At 36.3% G+C, this 27,242-nt stretch overlaps 2 protein-coding genes across 2 annotated transcripts; one reads left to right on the forward strand and one right to left on the reverse strand.

Annotated features, from left to right (window-relative positions):
• The first annotated feature begins 1,985 nt into the window (after positions 1-1,985).
• On the forward strand, positions 1,986-3,146 carry LOC133791588 (uncharacterized). The gene has a single exon (XM_062229511.1). It carries the CDS (start codon positions 1,986-1,988, stop codon positions 3,144-3,146), a length of 1,161 nt encoding a protein of 386 aa, XP_062085495.1.
• An 18,335-nt stretch (positions 3,147-21,481) lies between these two features.
• On the reverse strand, positions 21,482-22,559 carry LOC133791165 (copper transporter 1-like). Its single transcript, XM_062229084.1, has one exon. It carries the CDS (start codon positions 22,167-22,169, stop codon positions 21,696-21,698), a length of 474 nt encoding a protein of 157 aa, XP_062085068.1. The 5' UTR covers positions 22,170-22,559; the 3' UTR covers positions 21,482-21,695.
• Positions 22,560-27,242: the final 4,683 nt, after the last annotated feature.

A 27,242-nucleotide genomic window follows, 5' to 3' on the forward strand; every position in this document is an offset into this window, starting at 1 on the left:
CAAGGCCTTGAAACAAAGTAAACTGTCACAAGGAGAAAACCCAGAAATAAGCTTTCGTATTTAAACGCCAAAAACTGCCCTGTATCGTGAGCCCATCAACTATATCAATCAAAGGTGATAAAAAAGAAAACATTTTAGAAAATTGACACTTGTCCATGACTACTCCAAGAGTCAAACGACACTAAATAACAAACGACAATACAAATTGATAGAATAGAAAACGACAAAAGAACTAAAGAGCTCCTGTATCACATTTGTTCTTCAATTTGTATAAATATGTTGTATGGTGAGTATTGGTTTTTGCAGGCTGTTCTTAAGATTTTATTGGGTTGAATTTTTCTAGGTTTTTTTTTTTTTTTTGCATAGCATATTTGATGCATTTTGTTCTTCTAAAATTTATAAAGGCGTTTTCCTCGAACTATGACCAATACATTATTGTGCCCCCTGATTTTTTTTAGAGCCATTAAAAATTACCCCCAAACTATTCACAGTTTTGTAAAGTGAGACTTATGTTAAGTTTTATCATATGTGAATAAATTCTTAAAAGATTAATTAAATAAAATTTTCAAATATTAAAAAAAATAAACCGAATTAATCTTTTAAGAATTTATTTAAAATATTAAAATAAAGACGCGCGTTTCCCTGTTTTCTCTCTTCCATGGCGAAGAAGAAGAGAGTGGTTCGAAAGCCAGTTTTTCAAACGCCTGATCGAGATTCGACTGTTGATTTTCATGATGGAAATGATGATGCTGGTTCTTCAGCTGGTTTGGATCTAATTGCAGAAGTGGTGAATTCAGGGGAAGTCAGCCAGATTAATAATAGTCGTGAGCTTCTATCTGGTTCGAAGTTGGATACGAAGCTTCAGCACAGCTCGAGCTGGACTAAGGAGGTGGAGACGAAACTTGATTCTGAGACAGGCCAGGGTCATTACCAAGAATCAGCAAAGACGCACTGGAAATCCTTTTCTAAGGAGAATATGTTTGCGCGCGATTCAACGCTATCTTATTCTGAACCTCTGATAAAGGATGGGATGAAAATAGCTCAAGTGGATCCAGAGGAGGTTGTGATACAAGCGGCTAACTGGAGTTCGGTTGTTATATGCATGGTTCTGGGAGCAAATCCTCCTATGGCTATGTTTGAGGGTTTCATCAAGCGAATTTGGGGACACCTAGGGATAGCTCAAGTGGTTAGAATGACTATGGGATTGATTATGGTAAAATTCAATGATGATGCTACTAGAGATCAGGTCCTGGAGTCAGGGGTGCTTCAATTTGATCGAAAGCCAGTTATCATTAGGCCTTGGTCTACAGATCTGAACACGCTTAAACTTGTTCAATTTGTGCCATTGTGGATCCGTCTACATGACCTTGGTCTACAATACTGGGGGAACAAGAGCTTAAGTGCCTTAGTTAGTACTGTTGGGAAACCAATCATGGTGGATCAACATACTAGAGATCGCACTAGAGTCCAATTTGCTAGAATCCTGGTTGAGATGGACATTACGGACTCACCTCCTCGCATTATTCAATTTCTAAATGAGCATGGGCAACTTATGGAGCAGGGTATAGATTACGAATGGCTTCCTGTGAAGTGTAAGATTTGCATGGGGTATGGGCATATTATGGTTGATTGCCGTAAGGGGAAAACTGAAAAAAAGGGAAGAAGATTGATACTGTAAAGTCTGTTGCTGTTCCTAAAGAACAAGTGCCAAAGCCTTTGGTTGAAGTGGAAAAGATCAGCCAAGATTTGACTCCGAATAACAAAGATAATGTTCATTCTCCTCAAGATAAAGAATGGCTTATTCTGAAAAGAACAATACAGTCGAAAGGGCAGGGTTCTCAAGTTACTTATAAACCAGATGTAGTTAAAGAGGCAGGGAGGCCAACTGGGAATGCTTTCAGTGTTTTGCAGGAGTCAGGGACTAGTTTGGAGAAGGTGCTAGTGCCAATTGAGGCAAAGGGATCAGGTATTGCTATCACTTGATGATGGATAATTGCAATATTGCTAGTTGGAATGTTCAAGGTGTAAATAACAAGAATAAACAAAATTTTGTTTTAGAGTTTTGTAGTCTGAATAAAATTGGAGTCGGTGCATTGCTCGAAACCAAGTTGAAGGATAACAAGATTAAAGAGATGATGATGAATAAGTTCAGGAGTTGGGATTACTATAGTAGCCCAACCATTGAAGGTCGTTTGCTTATTATTTGGAGGAAAAGCTTTGTTAAAGTAATAGTCATTGCTGAATCTTCTCAATGTGTTCATTGCTATGTGAAAATGTCTGGTCAGGAAGAAGATTTTTGTATTGCGTTTGTTTATGGTTTAAACACCATTGATGAGAGGAAAAGTTTATGGGTGGATCTATTGAGTCTTAGGTTCCCTGTGAAGCCTTGGCTGTTGCTTGGAGATTTCAATGCAGTGTTCAACTATGAAGATAGATCTGGTGGGAATCCTATCTCTATAAATGACTTGACTGATGCTACTTTATGGCAAGCTCAAGGTCATGTGGAAGCACTTAAAAGATCAGGCTCAAATTTTACTTGGTCTAACAACCAAGATGGCGCTAGTAGAATCTATTCTAGAATAGATCATGCGTTTGCCAATGAGGAACGGCAAGATATTTTTCCTAACACTACAGCCCATTTTGCTTGGGAATCTATTTCTGACCATTGCTCGTGTGTGGTTACTGCTACTGTCTCAGAGAAGATTGGGCTTAAGCCATTTCGTTATTATAATTTTTGGGCTGAACACCCGAAGTTCAAAGAGTTAGTTACTGCCAGTTGGGAGAAGCCTTTGGCTGTTAGGGGTTTGAAAGGTATCTACTATAAACTCATGAGGTTAAAACATATCCTTAAGAAATTTAATAAGGCTACTATTAGAGATGTGGGGACAGCATACTTTGAAGCTAAAGCCAAGTTTATTGATGCTAGACAACAAGCTCAAGCTCACCCGAGAAATATAGTTTATCAGGAAATGGAAAAGACTGCTGCTGAGACTTTAAGCAGTAAAGAGAAGATGTACTTCAATTTTCTGAGACAACGAAGTAAGGTTAAGTGGCTCCAACAAGGGGATGAGAATAATTTTTATTTTCATGCTTTTTTGAAGAAAAGGAAGGTGGAGAACAGGATAGCATCTTTTGTTACTGACTAAGGTACTGTTAATGATAATTTTTCTGAAGTTGTTGATCATTTTTTAAACCACTTTCGTGGTTATATGGGGAGCAAAAACACAACCACTATGCGGCTGAATGTTGAGTGTTTGGAAAATGGTGCTAGGCTTAGCCTGGAGCAGCAGCTTGCTTTACTGAAACCTTTCTCGAATAAGGAAATAAAGCAAGTTCTATTCAGTATTCCAGATGAGAAATCCCCAGGGCTTGATGGGTATCGTTCGGGTTTTTTCAAAACAATGTGGCCTGTTTTAGGAGCTGAATTTTCCAAAGCAATTATGGATTTCTTCAATACAGGGAGTATGTCTTCTGAGTTTCATGCTACAATGATATCTCTAATTCCTAAGAAGGATAACCCCTCGAGAGATGTTGATTACCGTCCCATTGCGTGCTGTTCTACAATTTACAAATGCATTTCTAAATTGATGTGTTTGAGGCTTGCGGGAGTGCTTCCTTGTAGAGTCCAAGAACTTTACTTAACTAATTGTTTAGTAGTGTTATAGTGTGTTTAGTGTTATCTTTGTTATTATGGATTTTTGGTTCAGACCGGGAATTATTTGGACACTCATAGTAGTACTTATAGATTTTCTAAGTTTAATCTATAGTTTAAGAATATTAAGTATAACCTAAGGTTTGATTAATGTGACTGACATTAAGGATTATATTTATTATATTATAAGGTTTAGACATCAACCAATAGGATTTTAAGCACATGTTATGAATGGTGATTAAGGATTAAAGATTTTTGAGGATTTAAGTTAATAAAGAGTAAAGTTTGAATGTTATAGGGTCAGTCAGCAGCTTTGAGTACGTTGAGGGCTTAGTCAAGGTTGTTTACTCCATTCAAACTTAGCTAAAAATGTGTAATTTTGTGTTTAAATATTCAGCGTGTGCCGATATATCGCAGCTATAGGGGGCGATATATCGCAGCACGTAGATACGGAAAACACGAATCGATGCACGGTCGCCTCGGGAACAATGGTCCAGGCGATATATCGCCTATAGGGGGCGATATATCGCCTCCTCTAGCATAAATTCAAATACTTTTGAATTCATTTCCTTTCAGCCATTCAAACTCCTTCAACAGTCCAGCATCTTTTGAACGAGTCTTCAGCCTCTGCTGAACGATTATTCAAATGATTTTCATCTAAAAAGCCATTATTTTTATTCAAGTAAAATCAAGATACTTTCATTCCCAAACTCTATAAATAGGACCTAGTACCCAGCCATTATTCACCATTTGCTCTAAGTTCAGAAGCTGCTAGTGTTAAGTGAGTGTGAGAGTGTAAACACTTGGTTTGGTAAAAAAAAAAACTATAAGCTTAAACATCATAAGCTTATCAAACACTTTGGGAAGTGAGTTCTATAGTATTTCGGTGGAGGTTAGATTGATCTTGCAAATCTTTGAGGTAAACCCAAAACTCTATTTCATTTATTTCATGTTATTTCCTTTCTCAAAACCTTCTACTCAGTCCCCTAACCTCATTCTTATTTTGGTTAGGGAATCCAAGTTCTTAAGCATATAAGTCGGTAAGTATGTTTTTATGGTTTAGTCTTTCCATCTCTTTCATTTCATCTCCTTTCTTTAGACTCACTCTTTCTTATGGTTTTAGGAGTGTTCCAAAAAGTCCCAACTCAGTCCATTATATCCCGGTAACTTTGGTAAGGAAAATAGGCTAGAATCAATATGTTATGTGCTTATGTTATCTATATGTTTTATGTTATTAATGTGTTATGATATGTATGTATGCTTGTAGGCTTGGGCATATGACCCATATGACTAACAAGACCCCAAATGGGTTATGGGCATATGACCTACTTAGCTAGTAGGACCCCACTAATCCCATGGGCATATGCTTGTTTAGTCTATGGGACCCCAAGTAATAATGACCATTATAATAAGTGTATGTTATATGTATTATGTTAAGTCTTTATGTTTTCTTATGAAATTATGTATATGACTATGTGTTAGATTTTCCTTGCTGGGCATTAGGCTCATTCCTTTTTGTTTTATGTGCAGGAAAATAAGCTTTAGAGGCGGAAAGGTTCGTGACGCTTAGAGGATGTGTATCGATGATGAATGGAGTCAAGGGGTCGAGCGTTGTTCGATTCGAGGATGTAGTTTCGGTTTTATGTCTTTTTACATGTATCTTCCGCACTAATTATGTAATGTCTTATTATTTTAAATTATGTTTTTGTTTTAAAGACAATGGGATCCCATACCCGTTTTGGTATTTACTTTGTAAGCAACTCTTATTTTTATAAGTTACTTAATAAAATTATGGTATTTTCGCAAATGTAAGTTCTTTTAAGGATTTTATGTATAGTTTCGTTAATGGTCCAAATAGTCTAGAGTAGTGGGTCATTACAGTTGGTATCAGAGCAAACGGTTCCTTCATATGAAGTTCTCCCCTATACACATGCTCAAAGCTCCGAATCTCACCGCCAAGTAAGTGTTTAAGTTACAAGTTACAAGTTACTTTGTCTATGTGTATAGCTAACAACTTTAGTGTTTATGTTTCAGTTAAGAATGAATGGAGCTTTAACCTACCAAGATATCCGAGCCATTAAGGCCTTAAAAAGAATAAGGGAGCCAAGAAACACCGTAGGAGCCCTAGAAAGGATTACTCGAAGGTTGCTTTTGTTTCATCAAGAGATAGGTGGCCTTCAAGAGGCTAAACAAATAATGTTAAGATCAACGGAACAATATGTATTAGTAATTAGGTTGTTTAAGGATTTTCATTCTGTAATAGCAGCCTTAGAAGAAATATGGGAAGAAATGCGTGAGGAGGATGAATTGCCTTTAGCAATGAGATATTATTTCCTCTTAGTTAGGTTTACCGCGAAATCTGAGTTTCAATTCACCAATGAGCAAAAGAATAGGATTCTCACCAACCTACCTATAGGACGTTTCGATGCTCATGATAATGATGATTATGAGCAAATAGATGATGATATGTTAGATGACGGATCAGATGTAGAAGATCCCAATTTTTAGATTAGAAGTTTTTAGTGTTTGTTTTATTTATTTTTTATTGTAATAAGTGAAATTGTTTTCCAAATGAATAAACATGCTAATTGAATATCATGTGTGAGTTTGATTTTATTTTCGCAATCATAATAAATACTAAATAAAATGAATAATGACTAAGTTCGGTGAGGGTGGATACAAATCAATGAACCTGGTTTCCTTATTGAGAGTTAGGGGGCCATAGTAGTGGGAACGATTTTACTGATCCCAGCCCTCCCTCAATATGGTTAACTTTGGAACAAAGATAAGTTTTGAGCCTGAGAATTAAGTCATATAGGATGATTAGAAACACACTTAGAAAATAAAGACGACTTGTTTTTCTAAGTATAGAAACCCGCTCTAATAATAAATAAAGACCTATATAATTTTTCATAAGAAGTCATAATAAATAGGTCCGAGTTATGTTTGTTTTAGAATAAGTTTTTGCCTTAGAGCCTATTAGGAAAAGTTCTAACATGTTTCTTTCAACTGTTAGAACTCTGCTACGATGTCTCTCCGAAGATCTGCACGCACCAACGGAAACGCCTCCAACGATGTTCCAGCGACCAATGCGGTCCCTACCGTTCGCCGAAGGGGAGTGCGTGCTACTACTCGCCGCAATGCGCCGGCACCGCAAGCTGACAATACTGCAGAGATTGCCAGACTGCGACAGCAAGTCGAGGAACTTCTGCAGCAACAACGCCAACAGGCTCAATCTCAGCCTCAGCCTCCGCCACAGCCGCAGCCGCAGCCACAGCAAATGGCCCCAGCACCCCAACAAGTTGGTCCGTATGGGGGATGGCCTATGACGAATTACGCTCCATATCCTGTGCAGCACATGGAGCCAGTGTACGAGAGGTTCCGCAAGCAGCACGCTCCGAACTTCGAAGGGACTACGGACCCCTTTGAAGCAGAAGAATGGCTAAGGAATGTGGAGCCGATCCTAGCCCACATGAACCTCAGTAACGCTGATCGCATATCCTGCGTCTCGTCTTTACTCAAGAAAGATGCCAGGATATGGTGGGACTTGGTCCAACAATCTCACGATGCTGCCACCATGACGTGGACCCGATTTGTGGAGCTCTTCCACAAGAAGTACTACAATTCAGCGGTACTTGCTACGAGAGTTGAGGAGTTCACCAATCTGAAGCAAGGGAATTTAACAGTGGCGGAATATGCTCGTCAGTTTGACCGCTTAGCCAAGTTCGCGGCAGAGTTAGTTCCAACCGATTATCTGAGGGTGAACAAATTCGTGAGAGGACTCCGACCAAAGATCGAGATGGGGGTGAAACTAGCAAACCCGGGAAACACTTCATATGTCGACGTTCTTGAGACGGCAATTGAAGTAGAAAGGTTGCAGGCCAACGTGAACAAAGAAGAAGCCAGCAAGCCTGAACCCAGACAGCAGAGCCAACCTCAGGCAAGTCGGAACAACAATCAGTCTAGCAATAGCGGCAACAATCAGTCCAACAACAACGGTAACGGACAGAAGAGAAGGCATCCTGACAACAAGCAAGCCGGCAACAATAAAAGGGCACGACCAAATAATGGGGGAAATAGGTCGGGCTACGTGGAATATCCGCCATGTGCCAAATGTCAGAAGAAGCATCCTGGAGAATGCCGCGCCAACACCAAGGAGTGTTTCAACTGTGGTCAAGAAGGGCATCATAAAAGAGACTGTCCTCAGCAAAAGCCAGAATGGAAGAAGGACGAAAAGATGGTTCCTGCTCGGGTTTTTGCTTTAACCCAAGGAGAGGCGGATGCCAGCAACAAGGTGGTCACAAGTCAGGTTTCCATCCTCAATAATTTATGTCATGTATTATTTGATTCGGGAGCCACCCATTCATATATTTCGTTAGGAATGATAGATAAACTAGACAAACCTAGTGAAAGATTTAGAACTAGGTTTGCAACCAAGTTGCCTTCGGGCAAAGTAGTTCTATCATCACGAATTGTACGAGGCATACCAATCAAGATTGAGGACAAGGAACTAGAAGGAGACCTGATAGAGCTGGTGATCAAAGACTTCGACGTCATACTAGGCATGGATTGGCTAGCACGGCATGGCGCAACAATCGACTGCAAACGCAAGAAGGTGGTGTTCGAGACTCCTGACGGCCAGAAACTTTGCTTCATGGGACAAGCTTCAGGACTACGCACACCGTTAGTGTCATCTCTAAAAGCTCAGAGAATGATGGAGAAAGGATGCCAAGCGTTCTTAGCCAGCATCACGAATGTGGAGAAGGAGACATCACTCAAAGTTGGAGATGTTCGGATTATACAAGATTTTCCAAAAGTTTTCCCCGATGACTTGCCAGGGTTGCCGCCAAATCGAGAAATAGACTTCACAATAGAATTAGTACCAGGCACCGAGCCTATCTCTAAGGCACCATACCGGATGGCACCTACGGAACTCAAGGAGTTAAAGACGCAGCTACAAGAACTCCTAGACTTGGGTTTCATTAGGCCAAGCCATTCACCATGGGGAGCTCCGGTACTATTCGTGAAGAAGAAGGACGGAAGTATGCGCATGTGCATAGACTACCATGAGCTGAATAAAGTAACAATTAAGAACAAATACCCGCTACCTCGGATTGATGATTTGTTTGATCAACTCCGAGGCGCGACTGTATTTTCTAAGATCGATTTACGGTCCAGGTATCATCAGCTCAAGGTGAAGGGAGAAGATATCCTTAAGACAGCCTTTAGGACTCGTTATGGACATTACGAGTTCTTGGTTATGTCTTTTGGTCTTACTAACGCGCCAGCCGCGTTTATGGACTTAATAAATAGGGTCTTCAAAGACTACTTGGATAAATTCGTCGTTGTGTTCATCGACGACATTTTAATTTACTCCAAGGATGAAGTGGAGCACGAGGAACACTTGAGGATGATTTTGACGCGATTGAAGGAGCACCAACTCTACGCGAAGTTCAAGAAATGCGAGTTTTGGCTCTCACAAGTGGCGTTCCTCGGGCACATCATATCAAAAGACGGAGTTGCAGTAGATCCATCGAAGGTAGAGGCCGTGAAGGATTGGCCTAGACCAAAGAACGCGTCGGAAGTAAGAAGCTTCTTAGGGCTAGCAGGTTACTATAGAAAGTTTGTAGAGGGCTTTTCTAAGATAGCCACTCCACTCACCAACCTGACCCAGAAGCAACAAAAGTTTAACTGGAATGATAAGTGTGAGGAAAGCTTCCAGTTGCTTAAGGATAAGCTTTGCTCAACACCAGTACTTAGTGTCCCAACAACCAACGACAAGTTCGTTGTCTACTGTGATGCATCAAAGTTAGGATTGGGATGCGTACTGATGCAAAATGACAAGGTGATAGCCTACGCCTCATGTCAGTTAAAGGGGTATGAACAACGCTATCCAACTCACGATATGGAGTTGGCAGCGGTGGTCTTTGCGTTGAAAATCTGGCGCCATTATCTTTATGGAGAACGGTGCGAGATTTACACAGACCACAAAAGTTTAAAATACTTCTTTACGCAGAAGGAGCTCAACATGAGGCAGCGCCGATGGTTGGAATTAGTAAAGGATTACGACTGCGAAATCCTATACCACCCGGGGAAGGCAAACGTAGTTGCTGATGCACTTAGCCGAAAAAGTTATGGGAACTTAGCAGCCTTATCCAGAATAGAAAAGCCGCTACAGCATGAGCTTATCAGTGCTGGAATAGAAATGGTTGTAGGCAAGCTTGCTAACTTGTCTATCCAATCAAATCTGCTAGAGGACATACGGAATTGTCAGAGACGTGATGAATCGCTAGCAGCACACGCGGATGCAGTCAGAGAAGGCAAGACTACAGATTTCTCAATATCCAGTCAAGGTTTATTGAGATATAAGGATCGGGTATGCGTGCCAGACGATCAGAGTATTAAGAAGACGATCCTAGAAGAAGCGCACAGCACCCCGTACTCAGTTCATCCAGGGTCTACCAAAATGAATCATGACATCAAGGCAGTCTATTGGTGGCCAGGGATGAAGAAGGAGATAGCGGACGTATCTAAGTGTCTGGTATGTCAGCAAGTGAAAGCGGAGCATCAACGGCCTGCAGGATTATTGCAACCGCTTAGCATACCGGAATGGAAGTGGGACGATATAGCCATGGACTTCGTGACGGGTCTGCCAAAGACGAATAAGCAGCATGATTCTGCTTGGATAGTCATAGATAGACTAACCAAGTCGGCTCATTTTCTGCCTGTTAAGACTTCTTATACGGCATACCAATATGCAGACATCTACATCCAAGAGATTGTACGATTGCATGGAATCCCCAAGACGATAGTATCAGATAGAGGATCAGTGTTTACGTCAAGATTTTGGAGAAGCTTACAGCAAGCCATGGGTACTAAGTTAAGTCTTAGTACAGCTTTCCATCCTCAGACAGATGGGCAGTCCGAGCGTACGATTCAGATTTTAGAGGATATGCTACGCGCTTGTGTACTTGATTTCGGAGGATCATGGAACAAGTACTTACCGCTGATCGAGTTCTCGTACAACAACAGCTACCAGTCGACGATCGAGATGGCACCTTATGAGTTGCTATATGGAAGAAGGTGCCGATCACCGTTGCACTGGGACGAGGTAGGAGAAAGGCAGCTTCTAGGGCCCGAAGCTATTAGGCAAGCTCAAGAAGCAGTAACGCTTATTAGACAGCGTATGCTTGCTGCTCAAAGCCGTCAGAAGAGCTATGCGGATACCAAGCGATGCGATGTGGAGTTCCAAGTTGGAGATCAAGTCTTCCTGAAGATATCTCCTATGAAGGGTGTCAAGCGGTTCGGGAAGAAAGGCAAGCTCAGTCCCCGATTCATAGGTCCTTTTGAGATATTGGACAAAGTGGGACCAGTTGCATATAGACTAGCCCTACCGCCAGCACTAGCCGATAGTCACAACGTCTTCCACATTTCGATGCTGCGCAAATATGTGCCAGACCCATCTCACGTTCTCAAGTACGATACCATAGCGCTCCAGAAAGACTTAAGTTACGAGGAACGACCGGTTAGCATCCTAGATAGGGGGATGAAGCAGTTACGGTCCAAGAGCTTTCCTATAGTTAAAGTCCTATGGAGCAATAGTTCTGAACGCGAGGCAACGTGGGAGTTGGAAGAGGACATGCAAGGCCGGTATCCGGAGTTATTTGGTAAGTAAATTTCGAGGACGAAATTCTTTTTAGTAGGGGAGAATTGTAGAGTCCAAGAACTTTACTTTACTAATTGTTTAGTAGTGTTATAGTGTGTTTAGTGTTATCTTTGTTACTATGGATTTTTGGTTCAGACCGGGAATTATTTGGACACTCATAGTAGTACTTATAGATTTTCTAAGTTTAATCTATAGTTTAAGAATATTAAGTATAACCTAAGGTTTGATTAATGTGACTGATATTAAGGATTATATTTATTATATTATAAGGTTTAGACATCAACCAATAGGATTTTAAGCACATGTTATGAATGGTGATTAAGGATTAAAGATTTTTGAGGATTTAAGTTAATAAAGAGTAAAGTTTGAATGTTATAGGGTCAGTCAGCAGCTTTGAGTACGTTGAGGGCTTAGTCAAGGTTGTTTACTCCATTCAAACTTAGCTAAAAATGTGTAATTTTGTGTTTAAATATTCAGCGTGTGCCGATATATCGCAGCTATAGGGGGCGATATATCGCAGCACGTAGATACGGAAAACACGAATCGATGCACGGTCGCCTCGGGAAAAATGGTCCAGGCGATATATCGCCTCCTCCAGCATAAATTCAAATACTTTTGAATTCATTTCCTTTCAGCCATTCAAACTCCTTCAACAGTCCAGCATCTTTTGAACGAGTCTTCAGCCTCTGCTGAACGATTATTCAAATGATTTTCATCTAAATAGCCATTATTTTTATTCAAGTAAAATCAAGATACTTTCATTCCCAAACTCTATAAATAGGACCTAGTACCCAGCCATTATTCACCATTTGCTCTAAGTTCAGAAGCTGCTAGTGTTAAGTGAGTGTGAGAGTGTAAACACTTGGTTTGGGGAAAAAAAAACTATAAGCTTAAACATCATAAGCTTATCAAACACTTTGGGAAGTGAGTTCTATAGTATTTCGGTGGAGGTTAGATTGATCTTGCAAATCTTTGAGGTAAACCCAAAACTCTATTTCATTTATTTCATGTTATTTACTTTCTCAAAACCTTCTACTCAGTCCCCTAACCTCATTCTTATTTTGGTTAGGGAATCCAAGTTCTTAAGCATATAAGTCGGTAAGTATGTTTTTATGGTTTAGTCTTTCCATCTCTTTCATTTCATCTCCTTTCTTTAGACTCACTCTTTCTTATGGTTTTAGGAGTGTTCCAAAAAGTCCCAACTCAGTCCATTATAACCCGGTAACTTTGGTAAGGAAAATAGGCTAGAATCAATATGTTATGTGCTTATGTTATCTATATGTTTTATGTTATTACTGTGTTATGATATGTATGTACGTTTGTAGGCTTGGGCATATGACCCATATGACTAACAAGACCCCAAATGGGTTATGGGCATATGACCTACTTAGCTAGTAGGACCCCACTAATCCCATGGGCATATGCTTGTTTAGTCTATGGGACCCCAAGTAATAATGGCCATTATAATAAGTGTATGTTATATGTATTATGTTAAGTCTTTATGTTTTCTTATGAAATTATGTATATGACTATGTGTTAGATTTTCCTTGCTGGGCATTAGGCTCATTCCATTTTGTTTTATGTGCAGGAAAATAAGCTTTAGAGGCGGAAAGGTTCGTGACACTTAGAGGATGTGTATCGATGATGAATGGAGTCAAGGGGCCGAGCGTTGTTCGATTCGAGGATGTAGTTTCGGTTTTATGTCTTTTTACATGTATCTTCCGCACTAATTATGTAATGTCTTATTATTTTAAATTATGTTTTTGTTTTAAAGACAATGGGATCCTATACCCGTTTTGGTATTTACTTTGTAAGTAACTCTTATTTTTATAAGTTACTTAATAAAATTATGGTATTTTCGCAAATGTAAGTTCTTTTAAGGATTTTATGTATAGTTTCGTTAATGGTCCAAATAGTCTAGAGTAGTGGGTCATTACATTCCTTCCTTGGTCAACCAAAACCAAGGAGCTTTCGTTAAGGGCAGATTCATAGCACACAATGTGATGATATTGCAAGATCTTTTAAAGAATTATAAGAGAAAGACAGTCTCTCCTAGATGTACCATCAAAATAGACATAAGCAAAGCCTATGATACTGTTAACTGGGACTTTCTTGAGGCTTTGCTCAATGCCTTCAACTTTCCTGGAAAATTTGTTCAAAGGGTGATGATTTGTCTTCGGTCAACAACCTATGCTATTACTATGAATGGGAGGGTGCAAGGCAGCTTCAAAGGTGAGAAAGGGTTGAGACAAGGTGACCCGTTATCACCTTTACTCTTTGTCCTAATCATGGAATATCTAACTAGAAGGCTTCAGCTAGCTGCTTCCCACTCCTTATTCAGGTATCATCCTATGTGTAAGGGTTTAAATCTCATTAACCTCTGCTTTGCAGATGATTTAATCCTGTTCAGCAAAGGTTCAAGGCAGTCAGTGTTAGTAATTAAAGAGGTTCTGACTGAGTTCAGTAAAACGACAGGATTACATATCAGTGAGGACAAATCACAGGTCTTTTTTGGTGGTGTCAAGTCTAATGAGAAGAGTGCTATCCTCAATGATCTTCATCTCACAGAAGGAGTGTTCCCCTTCAAGTATTTGGGGGTGCCGCTTAGGCCTACTAAATGGAAAGCTGAAGACTGAGGCTTTATCATCAAGAAAATAAATCAGAGGCTGCATTCTTGGGCTAGTAGGCATTTAACATTTGCTGGAAGAATCCACTTGATTCACTCAGTGTTATTTGGCCTTCGCAACTACTGGATGAGCATCTTTGTGCTGCCTCACAGTGTGACTAAGGAGGTTGAGAAAATTTGTAGAGGCTTTTTATGGGGTGTTAATGGTAACAGGAGTAAAATTCATGTTGCCTCTTGGGACAAGGTGTGTCTCCCGAAGTCTTATGGAGGTCTTGGGTTCAAGAATGGGATTAAATGGAACCATGCTATCCTAGCTAAATTTGTCTGGGCCATCACAGGAAAGAGTGACCTGCTTTGGGTTAAATGGATCAATTCCATTTATCTTAAAGGTGCCCCTTTCTGGTCTTATGATCTTAAACCAGACACGAGCTGGTACTGGCGTAAGCTCTGTCATTTGAGACAGCGATTTACAAGTTCTGAGATTGCAGCTGCTGGTTGTTCGGGTAAGTTCAAGTCTTCAGCCCTTTATAACAGTGCGATAACTCAAACTCAGATATGTTATAACTATAAAGCTGTCTGGAGCTCTTTGAATTTACCTAAGCACCGGTTTATGTTGTGGCAAGTGGTGAATACCCAGCTCCTTACCAAAGATAACTTGGTCAAATTTCATCTAGACTTGGACTCCTTAGACTGCCCTGTGTGTGGTGACAGTTACGAATCTCATGAGCATCTGTTCTTCAGATGTAGTTTGTCCTGTAGAGTAGTTGATCAGCTCTTTAATTGGTTAGGCTTGAATGCATGGCCTAAGGATTTCAATGGTTGGACTAGTTGGTTGAATCTGAAAGTGGCTGGTCTGGTGCATTATATCAATGTAGCTATTTTTGCAGCAATCATCTATTGTCTCTGGAGTAATAGGAATAGGTGTATTTTTTAAGGCTATTCCAATTCGGTTTCTCATATTGTGAATGATGTTAAAAATATAGTGAAGTACATATTACTTTTTGTTAAAACTAGAAACTTGAATAGGCTTGAGAGAAATTACTTGATGAGATTACTTATGTAATTAGTTTGTATTGTTTGGTGGAGCTCCCTTTTTAGGAGCTTGTGGTGAGTTGGAGGGTGTATCTGTTCAGTTGATTAATGAAGTTCTCATTCTTCTTGATAAAAAAAAAAGAATTAAAAATAAAAAGAATTTTTTTTTTAATTTTTGAGTTATTTTTAATTTTAATATTTTATAATAAATATATTTTTTTTTATTTTAAATTATACACATGGCGCTAATATGACAATGACAAGTCAACAATCCGTTAGCTACGTAGGATCAAACTTAACAGAAGTCCACTTTACAACACAGTGAATAGTTCAGGGATAATTTTTAATGGCTCAAAAAAATCTGGGAGCATAATAATGTATTGATCATAGTTCGGAGGCAAAAGTCCTAAATAACCATTTATAAATAACAAATTTATATTTGATGGTCATTCACATTTAAATTGTTTTGTAATAAAATATACGATATCAAATAACTCTTGTTAGATTTGGTTAGTTGGAAGTTTGGGTGCTGTTTGATTTTGTTCATAGCTATCGATGTTGTTTGATTTTATATTTAGTTAATTTTTGTATTTCATTTTTTAAAATTATTGTTAGATTTTAGGTTTAATTAACAAGATATTTTTAATGAATTTTTATATTTTTTTATTATTTTAAAATAAATTAATAAGTTTTTAAATTAAAAATATGACATCGACAAGTTATAGGTTGACACCTGTTGATTTACTCAATCCAATTAACACCTAATAGAGCTAGTGGTAACGGATGCAAGAAAAATATAACATTGGTTGGTTTTACGGTAAAAAATATATTTGGATATATAAGTGTATAAATGCGAAAACATAAAGTATTTATACCGTAAATATCCCTTTAATTAATATTAGTTCTCACATATTTTAATTTATAGGTATTTGTGGTATAAATACATAATTAATGTTTTTGATTTTATACACTTATATACCTAATTTTTTTTTTTCATCAGCAAAAAAATACCAAATGTTACTTTTTACACACTTTTGTCACTTCATCTTCGTTAAGTGTTAATTGAGATAATTCGAATGTCACATGTCAGCATTAAACATGTTTAGTTCATATTTTATTAAAAAAAACTTATTAATTGATTTTAAATTAATAAAAAACTAATTGAATTGTATTTTAAATAATACATTGTCTAAATTTCTTCATTGCCTAGATAAACATGTTCTTGATTTCTTCATCTTCATTACCCAAATTCAAAGAATAATACATTCAACATCAATCAAACCTAAATCAGATTACAAAAATAAAATCATATAATGAACAAACTCTATATCTAATTTTACCGATAAACTTAAACTAAAGAACCATTTACAAAACCAAACTCTATAAGAGCATATCCTACGTAGGCAACGATGGAAGTTGCTTCTCAAGATCATATATTAATTTTTTATTAAAAGTAGCCAATCACATTTTTTTTTATTTTTTAAAACAATGATCAACTTTGCTAGGAAACCTTTGTTAAAAAGTCACCAAAAGTCCATAGAGACCCACTTGTCAGTAAGCACTATGTAAAACAACTTTCAGTGGAGATGCTCTAACTAATTTTACCTAGAAAATCACAACACAAAACTCAAACCCAAATGCAACACAATTAGATTTTAAATTAAAAAACTCAAAAACTTGAGGTGCACATGAGGAAAATCTGAAATCAAGAACTCACAAACAAAATCAAGATGCAAGTTTGAAGTCAACATGAACTCAAAACTCAGATCTTGAAGTCAAGAACTCAAGATCTAAAGATAAGAACCCAGATCTAGAAAATGAAGAAGCAAAAAGAATAGCAGTTGTCGACGTACGGGTTCTCCACACCCAAAGCCCTTCCTCCATCGTTGATCTTCTCGCCTGAAGTCCTCCATCCTCCCATTAAATTTCGAAGACCTCCATCGCAGGCGACCTTCACGGTGGTGTTCGATCTGCAGAAGAAGAAGGGGGGAGTTCCTAGTTTCGATCTACAAAAGAAGAAGGGGGAAGGTGGGCTCAGATATGCAAATTAAGAAGAAGAAGAAGAGAGAGAAGTGTCGGGCAGAAAAGAAGAAAATGAGAAAAGATAAAAGATAAAGAAAATTGATTTTTTTTTTAAAATTAACCATATTTTTTTGATATTTTTATTATTTTTAAAATCAATTAATAATATTTTAAAAAAAATTATAAGATGGAAGAATAGTAGAGTGACACAGGCATCTCAATCAATTTCAATGGTCTGTAACGGAGTTGGTAGTCACAGAAAGTGAGGAAAACGTAATATTCGATATTTTTTCCAACGAATTTTTTTTACGTATATAAGTGTATAAAATAAAAAATATTAAGTATTTATGCCGCAGATACTTCTTTAATTTAAAATAAAATATGTTTAACTACATTACACTAATATGCATCTAGGAGTGTTGGACCTATAACAATTCTCTAAAAAAAAAAAATTTATGGGAATCATAATTCTAGTCTAATTCATAAAATCAATTAATCACTAATTATAACAAAATAAGTATACATTGTAAGTGATTACAAAACTAGAATATTAATGGGTACGTAACCTTTATACTCAAAACTTACGTGTCTTATCTTCCTTGCCACTGTTATTTTTGTTTTGTTTTTTCGAATTAGGAGCACTTTGTAGATAGATTTTTAATATATTAATACACACAAAACATTTCTTTTGTTGAGAGAAACACACACAAGACACAACATTATTAATTATAAATTTCTATGCGCTGGTCGTCACTAATAAAATAATCTTAAATATTAACGATAAAAATTGAGTGTAAAAAATTACCTCACACTTACAAATTTGTATTTAGCGCCAGAAACGAGTGGCCCATAAGCCCCGTACATAGAAGTGCACGAATTTATTTGGGCCAATCTAGAATACATACATATGTTATTTATGTAAAAAAAAATATGAGGATTATTAGTTCCTAATTTGTATGATAAAATTTATTTAAAAAAAAAATATAAGAAATACAATTGTTAACTAACTAAATATGAAAATTAAATTTAAAATTAAAACACATCAGTCAAACAAGAGTATTATTATAAATTAGCATTCCACTATTCTCTCTCTCTCCAACTCCAGCCACATAAACTCTTTTTCTCTCCAAACCCAGCCACACCATCCCTTCCAGCTTCGCATGGCACAAATCCCCTCAAGCTCCGACGAATTGTGCGACCCTATCTATGACCCCAAACCAAAACCCGACTTCGACGAATCCCTGATCCTCCGCTCAAGAGCCCCATTCGATCGCGAGCCTAGGCGCGACACCACCATCTCCATGAAGAACCACCTCCAGCTCTGCCAGTGGTGTCGATGCACACCCAGCTCCACGATGAACCACCTCCCAACTCCACGACGAGAATGTTTCTACCATTTTCAGATATGAACCCAGGCGGCGGAGAGGTAGGCGTGGCGTAGACATGGACTCAGGAGGGGATGGGTGCTCGGATTCTGGGCTCTTGGGTTGCCTGGGTTGTGTGCAATCCGTGGTGTTGGGTGCTGCACAAAACGACGAGAGTTGATGGGGTTGCAACCGGGTTTTGCGCGCACGGGATAGGGGGTTCTGGTGGTGGTTGAAGGTGATGGAGGAGGGTGGTTCGTGGTTGGAGGTGTTCCAAGGAGGTGGTTGGAGTGGAAGGTCGACAATGAGAGGCAGACGGCGACTAGGGTTCTTGGTGAGGGAAGAGAAGAAGATGGGAGAGAGAGAAAGGGAGTGCATAAGTTTTTTTTCTTTTCTATCTTCAGGTTTGTGGTAATTGATTACCTACGCGTTCTTTGTGTGTATATTTCAGGGGGTAACTGGTTATCTTCATGTTCTTTGTGTGTATATTTCTAGGTTATTTATGGTAACCGGTTTCCTTCACGTTTTGATATGTGTGTATATCTATGGGTTCTTTATGGTAATTGGTTACCTATATTACTAAAATTATAGTTACTTCTTCATTTTTTAATGAAGTATTCTTCATCTTTTTCTTTCAAATTTGATATTTCTTTTCATATTTAATATAGTAACCTGTCACCCCTCTTATGGTAACAGGTTACCCTCCTGATACATGTTATTTAACCTAGATCTAGGATTTCTTTTTTACATAACTGTGAAAGATCAATCAGGTAACTAGTTATCTTTCCTAGGCTTTGAAAAAAAAACATACAATCTAAAAAAAGAGGAAAAACAACGTTTATAATAAATAATAATAATAATAAACACAATTCATATTACAAAAAAAAAAAATTTGCAAAACAACCAAAGAAAAATTTAATATAAAAGTAGTTATATAAAATTAATATAAAAAATCAATCAAGCTAAAAAATAATAATCAAATTACAAAAATACCCTTCTAACTTAATAAAACTTGATTAAGAGTAAAACTATGACATAAACCGACTTTTATATAAAAATATGAAAAACTAAACCCATAAAAATGAAAATTCTTAAAAAAAGCTTTAAAATAAATTTAAAAAAAAAAAAAAGTTATATTATTGTAAACTTTATTATAAAAGGCCATATACAATGTAATTTTCCCTACATTATCGACATGATGAACAAGCCCGAATTGAAAAAAATCACAATAACAGGAATTACTTTTTCTAGAGGAGAAATTATAGGAAATTGCCCAAAATAATGGCATTAAGAAACTAATGTCCTTATTTCTAAAATTGTAGAAAAACGACCATTTTGCATTGTTGATTACTTAAATTGCAATTTTTTTTTATAATTTTTTTGTTTATTTAGGACTGTATGACTTTAATATAGTGATATATGTATCTTAGTTTTGTTTAATTAGATTTTATTTTAAAGTTATATTAATTTTTCAAGTTTTTTATGAATTGTTGGTATATTATTTTCCAACTAGTGTATATATTTTTTGTGGTATGATATATCATTATTTTTATGATATTTAGTTTCTATCTTATTATACATAATGGTAGTATATAATTTTGTATCATGGTATATACATTTTAATGGTAGTATATACTTTTTTTAGCATAGTATATATATTTTTTTAGTAATAATTTTGTAAGTTTTGTTGATATATTATTTTTCAACTCAGTATATATATTTTGTGGTATGATATACCATTCAACAACTCATAGAAAATGAAAAAAATATATCAAAATAACTTTAAAATAAAAGCTAATTAAACAAAACTAATATACATATACCATAATATTAAAATATTTAGAATAAAATAATAATTTGCTAAATGACATATTTGATAATATTTAATATTAAAAATATGATTAGATTATTTTACTACAAAATTAAAATCACAAACATTTACTTACTTTTAAACACCATTATTCGATCATTTTGCACCATGAGTTTGTACCTTTTTCCTTTTGTATGTGTGTTTTTGGTAAATGTTACTTTCCATATTTCATTGTAAAAAAAAAAAAAAAAAATTCAAAACAGCCTATACTATACATTTACCCAAAAATAGAATAACACGGAGAAATTTGGTAAATTTTATACAATACACAACATCCTCTTGTTATATATACCTACTTAATACTTATATATAAATATGTATATCATATTATCTTGGATTTTGCTTAAATACCTACTTATACTATGTGCTAGATCCTCCTATATTTTACGAGAGTGTGCAAAATATCTTGAACAAATTTTTAGTCAAAATTTATTTTAATAAGACAATAGTATCCTCTATTTTATTTACTTGATTTATTTTATATTTTATATATTCTAACATTTAATAAAAAATATTAGAAAAATATATTTTATTTAAATAAAACAAATACAGTATATGTATATTTTTAAATATAATTTTACTTTTTAAAAAAAAAATAGAATTACTTAAAATAAATTTAAAATTTTGGATAATTTAAAATAAAATTTTATTTCAAAATGTATTTGAATATTTTCTAAAAAATAGACGTTTTATTTTAATGAAATTTGGTTTAAGATTTTTATAAAATATAAATTAAATCAACCAAACAAAGACAAGATATTATTGTTGTACTAAAATTAATTAGACCGAAAATTTGTTCAAAGGATATTTTATACTATTTGACGAAACACAATTGGAGTATTTTAATATTATTTAAATCACACGGCTGTAGATGAGTATATAAAGAAAAATAATATAAACAAATAACTAAATAATATGATATAGCATATGATCATATAAATTTAATAATAAAAGAGAACGTAGAGTTGATTAATTCGTGAGCATACATATAACCTGTTTGGTAAGAAAATTCTCTCTTTCCATCCATTCTCATTATATTTAATGAAAATTTTCTTTACCATATAATACAAATAATTTTAATTATATTAATTAATTAATAATAATAAAGATGAGTATTTTGTTTAACAGAAAGAAAAAAAAAATCACAAATTAACTTCATTTGTTTTCTTCTAGGAAATTGTTTATCACAAAATCCAAACTTCAAATTGTTTTGTTCTTACTGCGAACCTAATGTTATATAAAAAAAAAAGAACATCAAGTTTGCGATATATTTGAAAAAGTTTAAAAATAAGGGTTGCTTCATAAAGAAGTTTTTACACACTCAAACACAATATTACTCTTACTCTATGGATGAGATTACATTACATCTAATTTTTTCTTTTAAAAAGGAACATTAGAACCCTAATCAACTCTATAAAAGACCCAGCAGCTGTTTTTTTTTAATTAATTAAAAAAAAGAAAAATTAACAACTCATGGGTGGAAGATCAGAGGACACCTTCTCGGCTTCCTCTTTCTTGACGAGCTTGCTTCCGAAGATCAAGAACCCGACGGCGTGTCCGGCGATGGCGACCAAGAAAACCCCAACGTTAAAAGACATGATAGCAAGCATGACCATGTAAGCCAAACCAACCCGAACCGCATGCAGCAGAGTCTGAAACAGACCGGCAGCGACCCGGGAACCGGTGGACTTGATGAGACGGCAGTGGGAAAGCCACTCGACGATGACGGCAAGAAAGAAGACGAAAACCAAGGCCAAGGCGTACATGCCCGGCCTAGAACCAGGCCAACCGGAGAAGAGAATCTCGGCTTGTGAGCCCCAGAAGAAGGTCATGTGCATCATCATCTTGTGTCCCATGCCACCCATCATGGTGCCGTTGCTCATGGGTGATGACGACGACGACGACGACGGCGGTGACATATCCATACCCGCAGGCATATGATCCACTATATGAGAAGAACAGAAGCAGTACTGTACTCTTGGTTGATTTGGTTTTCTTGAAGAAGAAATGGGTTTAGTTTGTTATGGTTGTTTGGAAATTAAGGCGTTACTTTCTTGAGAGTGGTACTATTTATTATGAGAGGTTGTGGCTGTTTATTTGGTATAGATGCTTTTGGATTTAGTACTACACCTAAAACATAGAGTTAATTTAGGTAAATAAAAATAGTACTACACAGGCAGTTAATTAGTACATAAATTAGTGAAAATAATAAGTAGACAAAAATATCAAAATAATTTGAATACAAGCCATGGAAATCGATCCGGGACCAAAATATGGTCTTGTCAGACAGAAAACTGCATGAAGCATGCTCGTTCTCAAAACTTGGCTTGGCAGTACACGTTTTCGTAATTTTCTTTAAAATCAATTTTGTGTCCACACAAAATACAAGATTTTTTTGGGGGAGGGGGGAGGGGCCAGCATTGAAAGTTGGATTTTGATTTTATATAAGTCAGGCGGCGATTAAATTGTCTGACTGGTATTAAGGTGTCTCTCAAAAAAAAAAAAAAAAAGAAGACTTGTATTGAGGTGAATTTTTAGTTTAGGATAAGTACAAGAAGTTTAGTCTGATATTAAGATGAGAATTTAAGTTATAATTTTTTTCTTAATTTTTTTTAATATTGTTGTAAGCAAAAATAGGAAAAAGTCCAACTGTCCAACCTTAAATTGAGAGACATCTTGAAAATGAAACGTTTGATAGTACAATGATATGATAAATGAAATTTCGTAGTACAGAAAGGTGGATTGTGTAGTACAAAAATATACGTGAAAATAATTTAAATGCCAATATATATTGCTCGAGAAAAAAATTAAATATATAAATGCCAACTAGAATTAGCTATATAAATTAATTGTGATATTGAAGAAGTCTTTATTAATATTGATAAATTGTGATATTAATTGTGGCGTCTCTATAGAATATTAATATTGATAATTTAAGAACCTACATTTTTCATTGACTTTTTTTTTGTAAAATACTAGCTATTAATTGGCTCATTGCAATAAATTATCTAGTTTATCAATATGAAGCATTAATCTTATTTATGGTATAAGAACTCATCATACATCATATATCAATGTCCACATCCAAACAAGACGTAGAGCATAACTACAGTAAGATACAATTCTAATTACATTCCATGACTACTTAAAAACGAGAGAGAATAAACAATTCAATTCACTACCACGAAAAAGGGCTACCATTAGCTAAATTTCAAGTCAATAGTAGACATTTACATGAATTTCCTTTCCACATAAAATCTATATACTATTACTATATTATATATAAATATAGTCTGAGAATCTACAACTTTTATTCTGAATGAAGTATTATAAAAATAATTTTTAATAAATGTGGAATTGTAATCCACAGTAAAAAGGATAAACTAACATACTGTTAGTTTATACAGTTAGTTGTTAAAGTTAGTTAGTGTGCATCAAGGTTATTTTAGTCATTTCATTCTCTATGTCTTAGTTATAAAAGGGGCTCGGGATACACATTGTATTGTACTGAAATTCATATTGAATTAGTGAGTTGAGAGCCTAGATAGAGAGGTTGTGAAGCTGTGAAGAAGAGTTCAGCCGATTGACTTCAAGAAGATCAAGAAAGAACTCGAATTGAGTTCTTGGAGAAGTTTGAGACTAGTGATGCACCTAACATTGTTAGCTTTGTAATTTCATCTCTTAAATCAATAAAAGAGACTACTCAGGGGAGTGAACAGGAAAATTACAACAGTGGTATCAGAGCCAGGTTGAAGATTCAAAGAAAAGAAAAGAACTCAGCTGTGAAGATTCAAGAATTGCATAAAGATGGCTTCATCTTCAACAAGATTCGACCTAGAGAAATTTGATGGATCAGGGGACTTTAGTCTGTGGAAAGAAAAGATGATGGCCATATTGATCTACCAAAAACTCGATTCAGCATTGGAAGAGGTCACTGAGAAATCTGAGAAAGAAACTGATGCAGTAAAGAAGAAGGAGACTGACACTGTGATGAAACAAGCTCGATCAGCAATTATCATGAATTTGGCAGACAATGTACTGAGGCAAGTTATTGGAGAGAAAACGGCTCTAGGAATCTGGAACAAATTGAATCAATTGTACATGGCAAAGTCCACTGCAACAAAGATCTTCTTGAAAGGTAAATTTTATGGTTTCAAGATGAATGCTACTGTTTCACTTGAACAGAATTTAGATGATTTGAACAAGATTGTTCTATCATTGACTAACATGGGAGAGGTCATAAAAGAGGAAGATCAAGCAGTGATTGTTCTGAATGGTTTACCCGAACAATTCAAGGAGATGAAGACTGTTATAATGTATAGCAGGGATACCTTGACTCTTGAAGATGTGATGAGCACTCTCAGATCGAGAGATGCTGAATTAAACTGGCAGAAGGCTGCAAAACAGGAGTCAAAGATAGATGAGGCTTTGATCACTCGAGGCAGACAACCATGGAGAAACAACTCAAGAAACAGAAGGAATTCAAGATCAAAATCAAGATCAAAAGAGACCAGAAGATGTCACCATTGTGGCAAAGTAGGACACCTGATCAAAAGTTGCTGGGAATTAAGAAACAAAAAGAAAAGGGACAAGGAAGAAGAAAACAAGAGCAATGATTCGAATGCAGTAGTTAATGATATTTACAGCTCAGATGGAGATGTATTTGCTGTAATCAACATACAAAGAAAGAATACAGAATTGAGCAATGGAGATGCATGCACAGGTTCAGGTCTTAGAGACCATGAAGAGTGGATTCTAGATAGTGGTTGTACTTACCACATGAGTCCAAATAGAAGCTGGTTTATGGACTACTCAGAGATAGATGGTGGGAGTGTTATGATGGGCAATGATCATAAATGTCAAGTTGTTGGCATTGGAAATATTGCTATTCGAAATGCAGATGGCACAATAAAGGTTTTAAACAAAGTCAGGCATATTCCAGATTTGAAAAGAAACTTGATTTCTTTAGGCACCTTGGATGATGAAGGATATGAGTATAGAACTGGTAAAGGGACTATGAGGATTACAAAAGGGTCATTATTGGTCATGAAAGGCATTAAGAGGCTTGGATTATATTTCCTAGATGGAAAGACCATACCTCCTGCACAGGCAGCTGCTGTTAGCAAATGCAAAACAGATTCAAAATTATGGCATGCTCGATTGGGGCACATAAGTGAACAAGGTTTAGTTGAGTTGTCTAAACAAGGTTTGTTACAGAATTATAATCATGCTAACCTACCTTTCTGTGAGATTTGTGTGCAGGGTAAACAACATAGACTAAAGTTCTCTCACAGCAATTATAGAGCAAACAAGGTGCTGGAATACATACATGCAGACTTATGGGGTGCAAGCAGGATTAAAACTCCAGGAGGTAACCAGTATTTCTTGTCCATTATTGATGACTATAGTAGAAAGGTGTGGGTACTACTATTGAAACATAAGAGTGAGTGTTTAAACAAGTTTAAAAACTGGAAAGTTTATGTTGAAACTCAAACTGAGTTAAAAATAAAAACACTTAGGACTGATAATGGACTAGAGTTTATAAATGAGGAATTCTCTGATTTATGTGTTAAAAATGGTATGCAAAGACATAGGACAGTAATCAAAACTCCTCAGCAAAATGGCATTGCTGAGAGAATGAATAGAACACTTTTAAATAAAGTGAGATGTCTTTTACTTGAATCTGGTTTACCCAAGAAATATTGGGGAGAGGCTTTGTATACTGCTTGTTATCTAATAAACAAGAGTCCAAGTAGAGCAATTAATCTGAAGACTCCTGAGGAACTGTGGAGTAAAAGACCACCATCTCTTGCACATCTCAGAACCTTTGGTTGTGCAGCATATGCACATAGTGTTGAAGACAAACTTGGTAAGAGATCGATTAAATGTGTTTTAATGGGATACCAAGTTGGGGTCAAAGGTTACAGGTTACTTTCTACTGAAACTAACAAGATTTTAATAAGTAGAGATGTGATTTTTAATGAGTTAGATTTTCCCTTTAAAAGAAATGAGAAAGGTTCTGTTTCTGATGTTTCAGGTAACAAGTTACCAAGCAAAGCTGGTGTTCAGATTGAGGTGGAACCTCCCAACATAGAACTTAATGAACAGGAGAGTTTTGAACCTGAGATTGAGACTGAAACTCAAGAAGAAGACTTAAGTAATTACCAGCTAGCTCGAGACAGGATTAGAAGAGATGTCAAGGCACCTGAAAGATACATAGAGGCAGACATCATAGCATATGCACTTTCTATTGCAAACCAGTCAACAGAACCAGAACCAGAACCAAGAAGCTACTCAGAGGCAATAAACAGCAGAGATTCTCAGAAATGGAAACAGGCCATGATGGAAGAACTGAACTCACTTAAAGAAAACAACACCTGGAAGTTGGTATTCAAACCTGAAAGACAGAAGATTATTGACTGCAAATGGGTATTTAGAGTAAAAGAAGGGATAACTGAGAAGGAGCCAAAGGTTTACAAGGCAAGGCTTGTAGCAAAAGGGTTCACACAGGTCGAGGGAGTGGACTACTCTGAGATATTCTCACCAGTTGTCAAGATGAAGACAATCAGAATAATGCTGGCTTTGGCTATTCAGTTTGAATGGAGTATTGAGCAAATGGATGTAAAAACAGCATTTCTAAATGGTCAATTAGAAGAGACCATATTTATGTCCCAACCAGAAGGATTCAAGGTGGAATCAAAGAGGGGTGAACTAGTGTGTTTGCTCAAGAAGTCTTTATATGGCCTGAAACAGTCCCCGAGGCAGTGGTACAAGAAGTTCAATACAGTAGTGACTAAAGTGGGGTACACAAGATCCAAGTATGACACCTGCCTATACTTCTCAGATTTGGATTCAAGCTCAGTTGTTTTCTTGTTGATCTATGTGGATGACATGCTCATAATGAGCAAGGATATGCAACAAATAACTCGACTAAAGAATGTGTTGAAGAGTGAATTTGAAATGAAGGATCTTGGGGCTGCAAGGAAAATTCTGGGAATTGATATCATTAG

This window comes from Humulus lupulus, chromosome 7 (genome assembly GCF_963169125.1).
Source record: "Humulus lupulus chromosome 7, drHumLupu1.1, whole genome shotgun sequence".
NCBI classification, from domain to species: Eukaryota; Viridiplantae; Streptophyta; class Magnoliopsida; order Rosales; family Cannabaceae; genus Humulus; species Humulus lupulus.

What these genes read in the sequence shown, in the direction of transcription:
- LOC133791165 (XM_062229084.1), bottom strand. Translation starts at nt 22,169, where the DNA reads ATGCCTGCGGGTATGGATATGTCACCGCCGTCGTCGTCGTCGTCGTCA.
- LOC133791588 (XM_062229511.1), top strand. Translation starts at nt 1,986, where the DNA reads ATGGATAATTGCAATATTGCTAGTTGGAATGTTCAAGGTGTAAATAAC.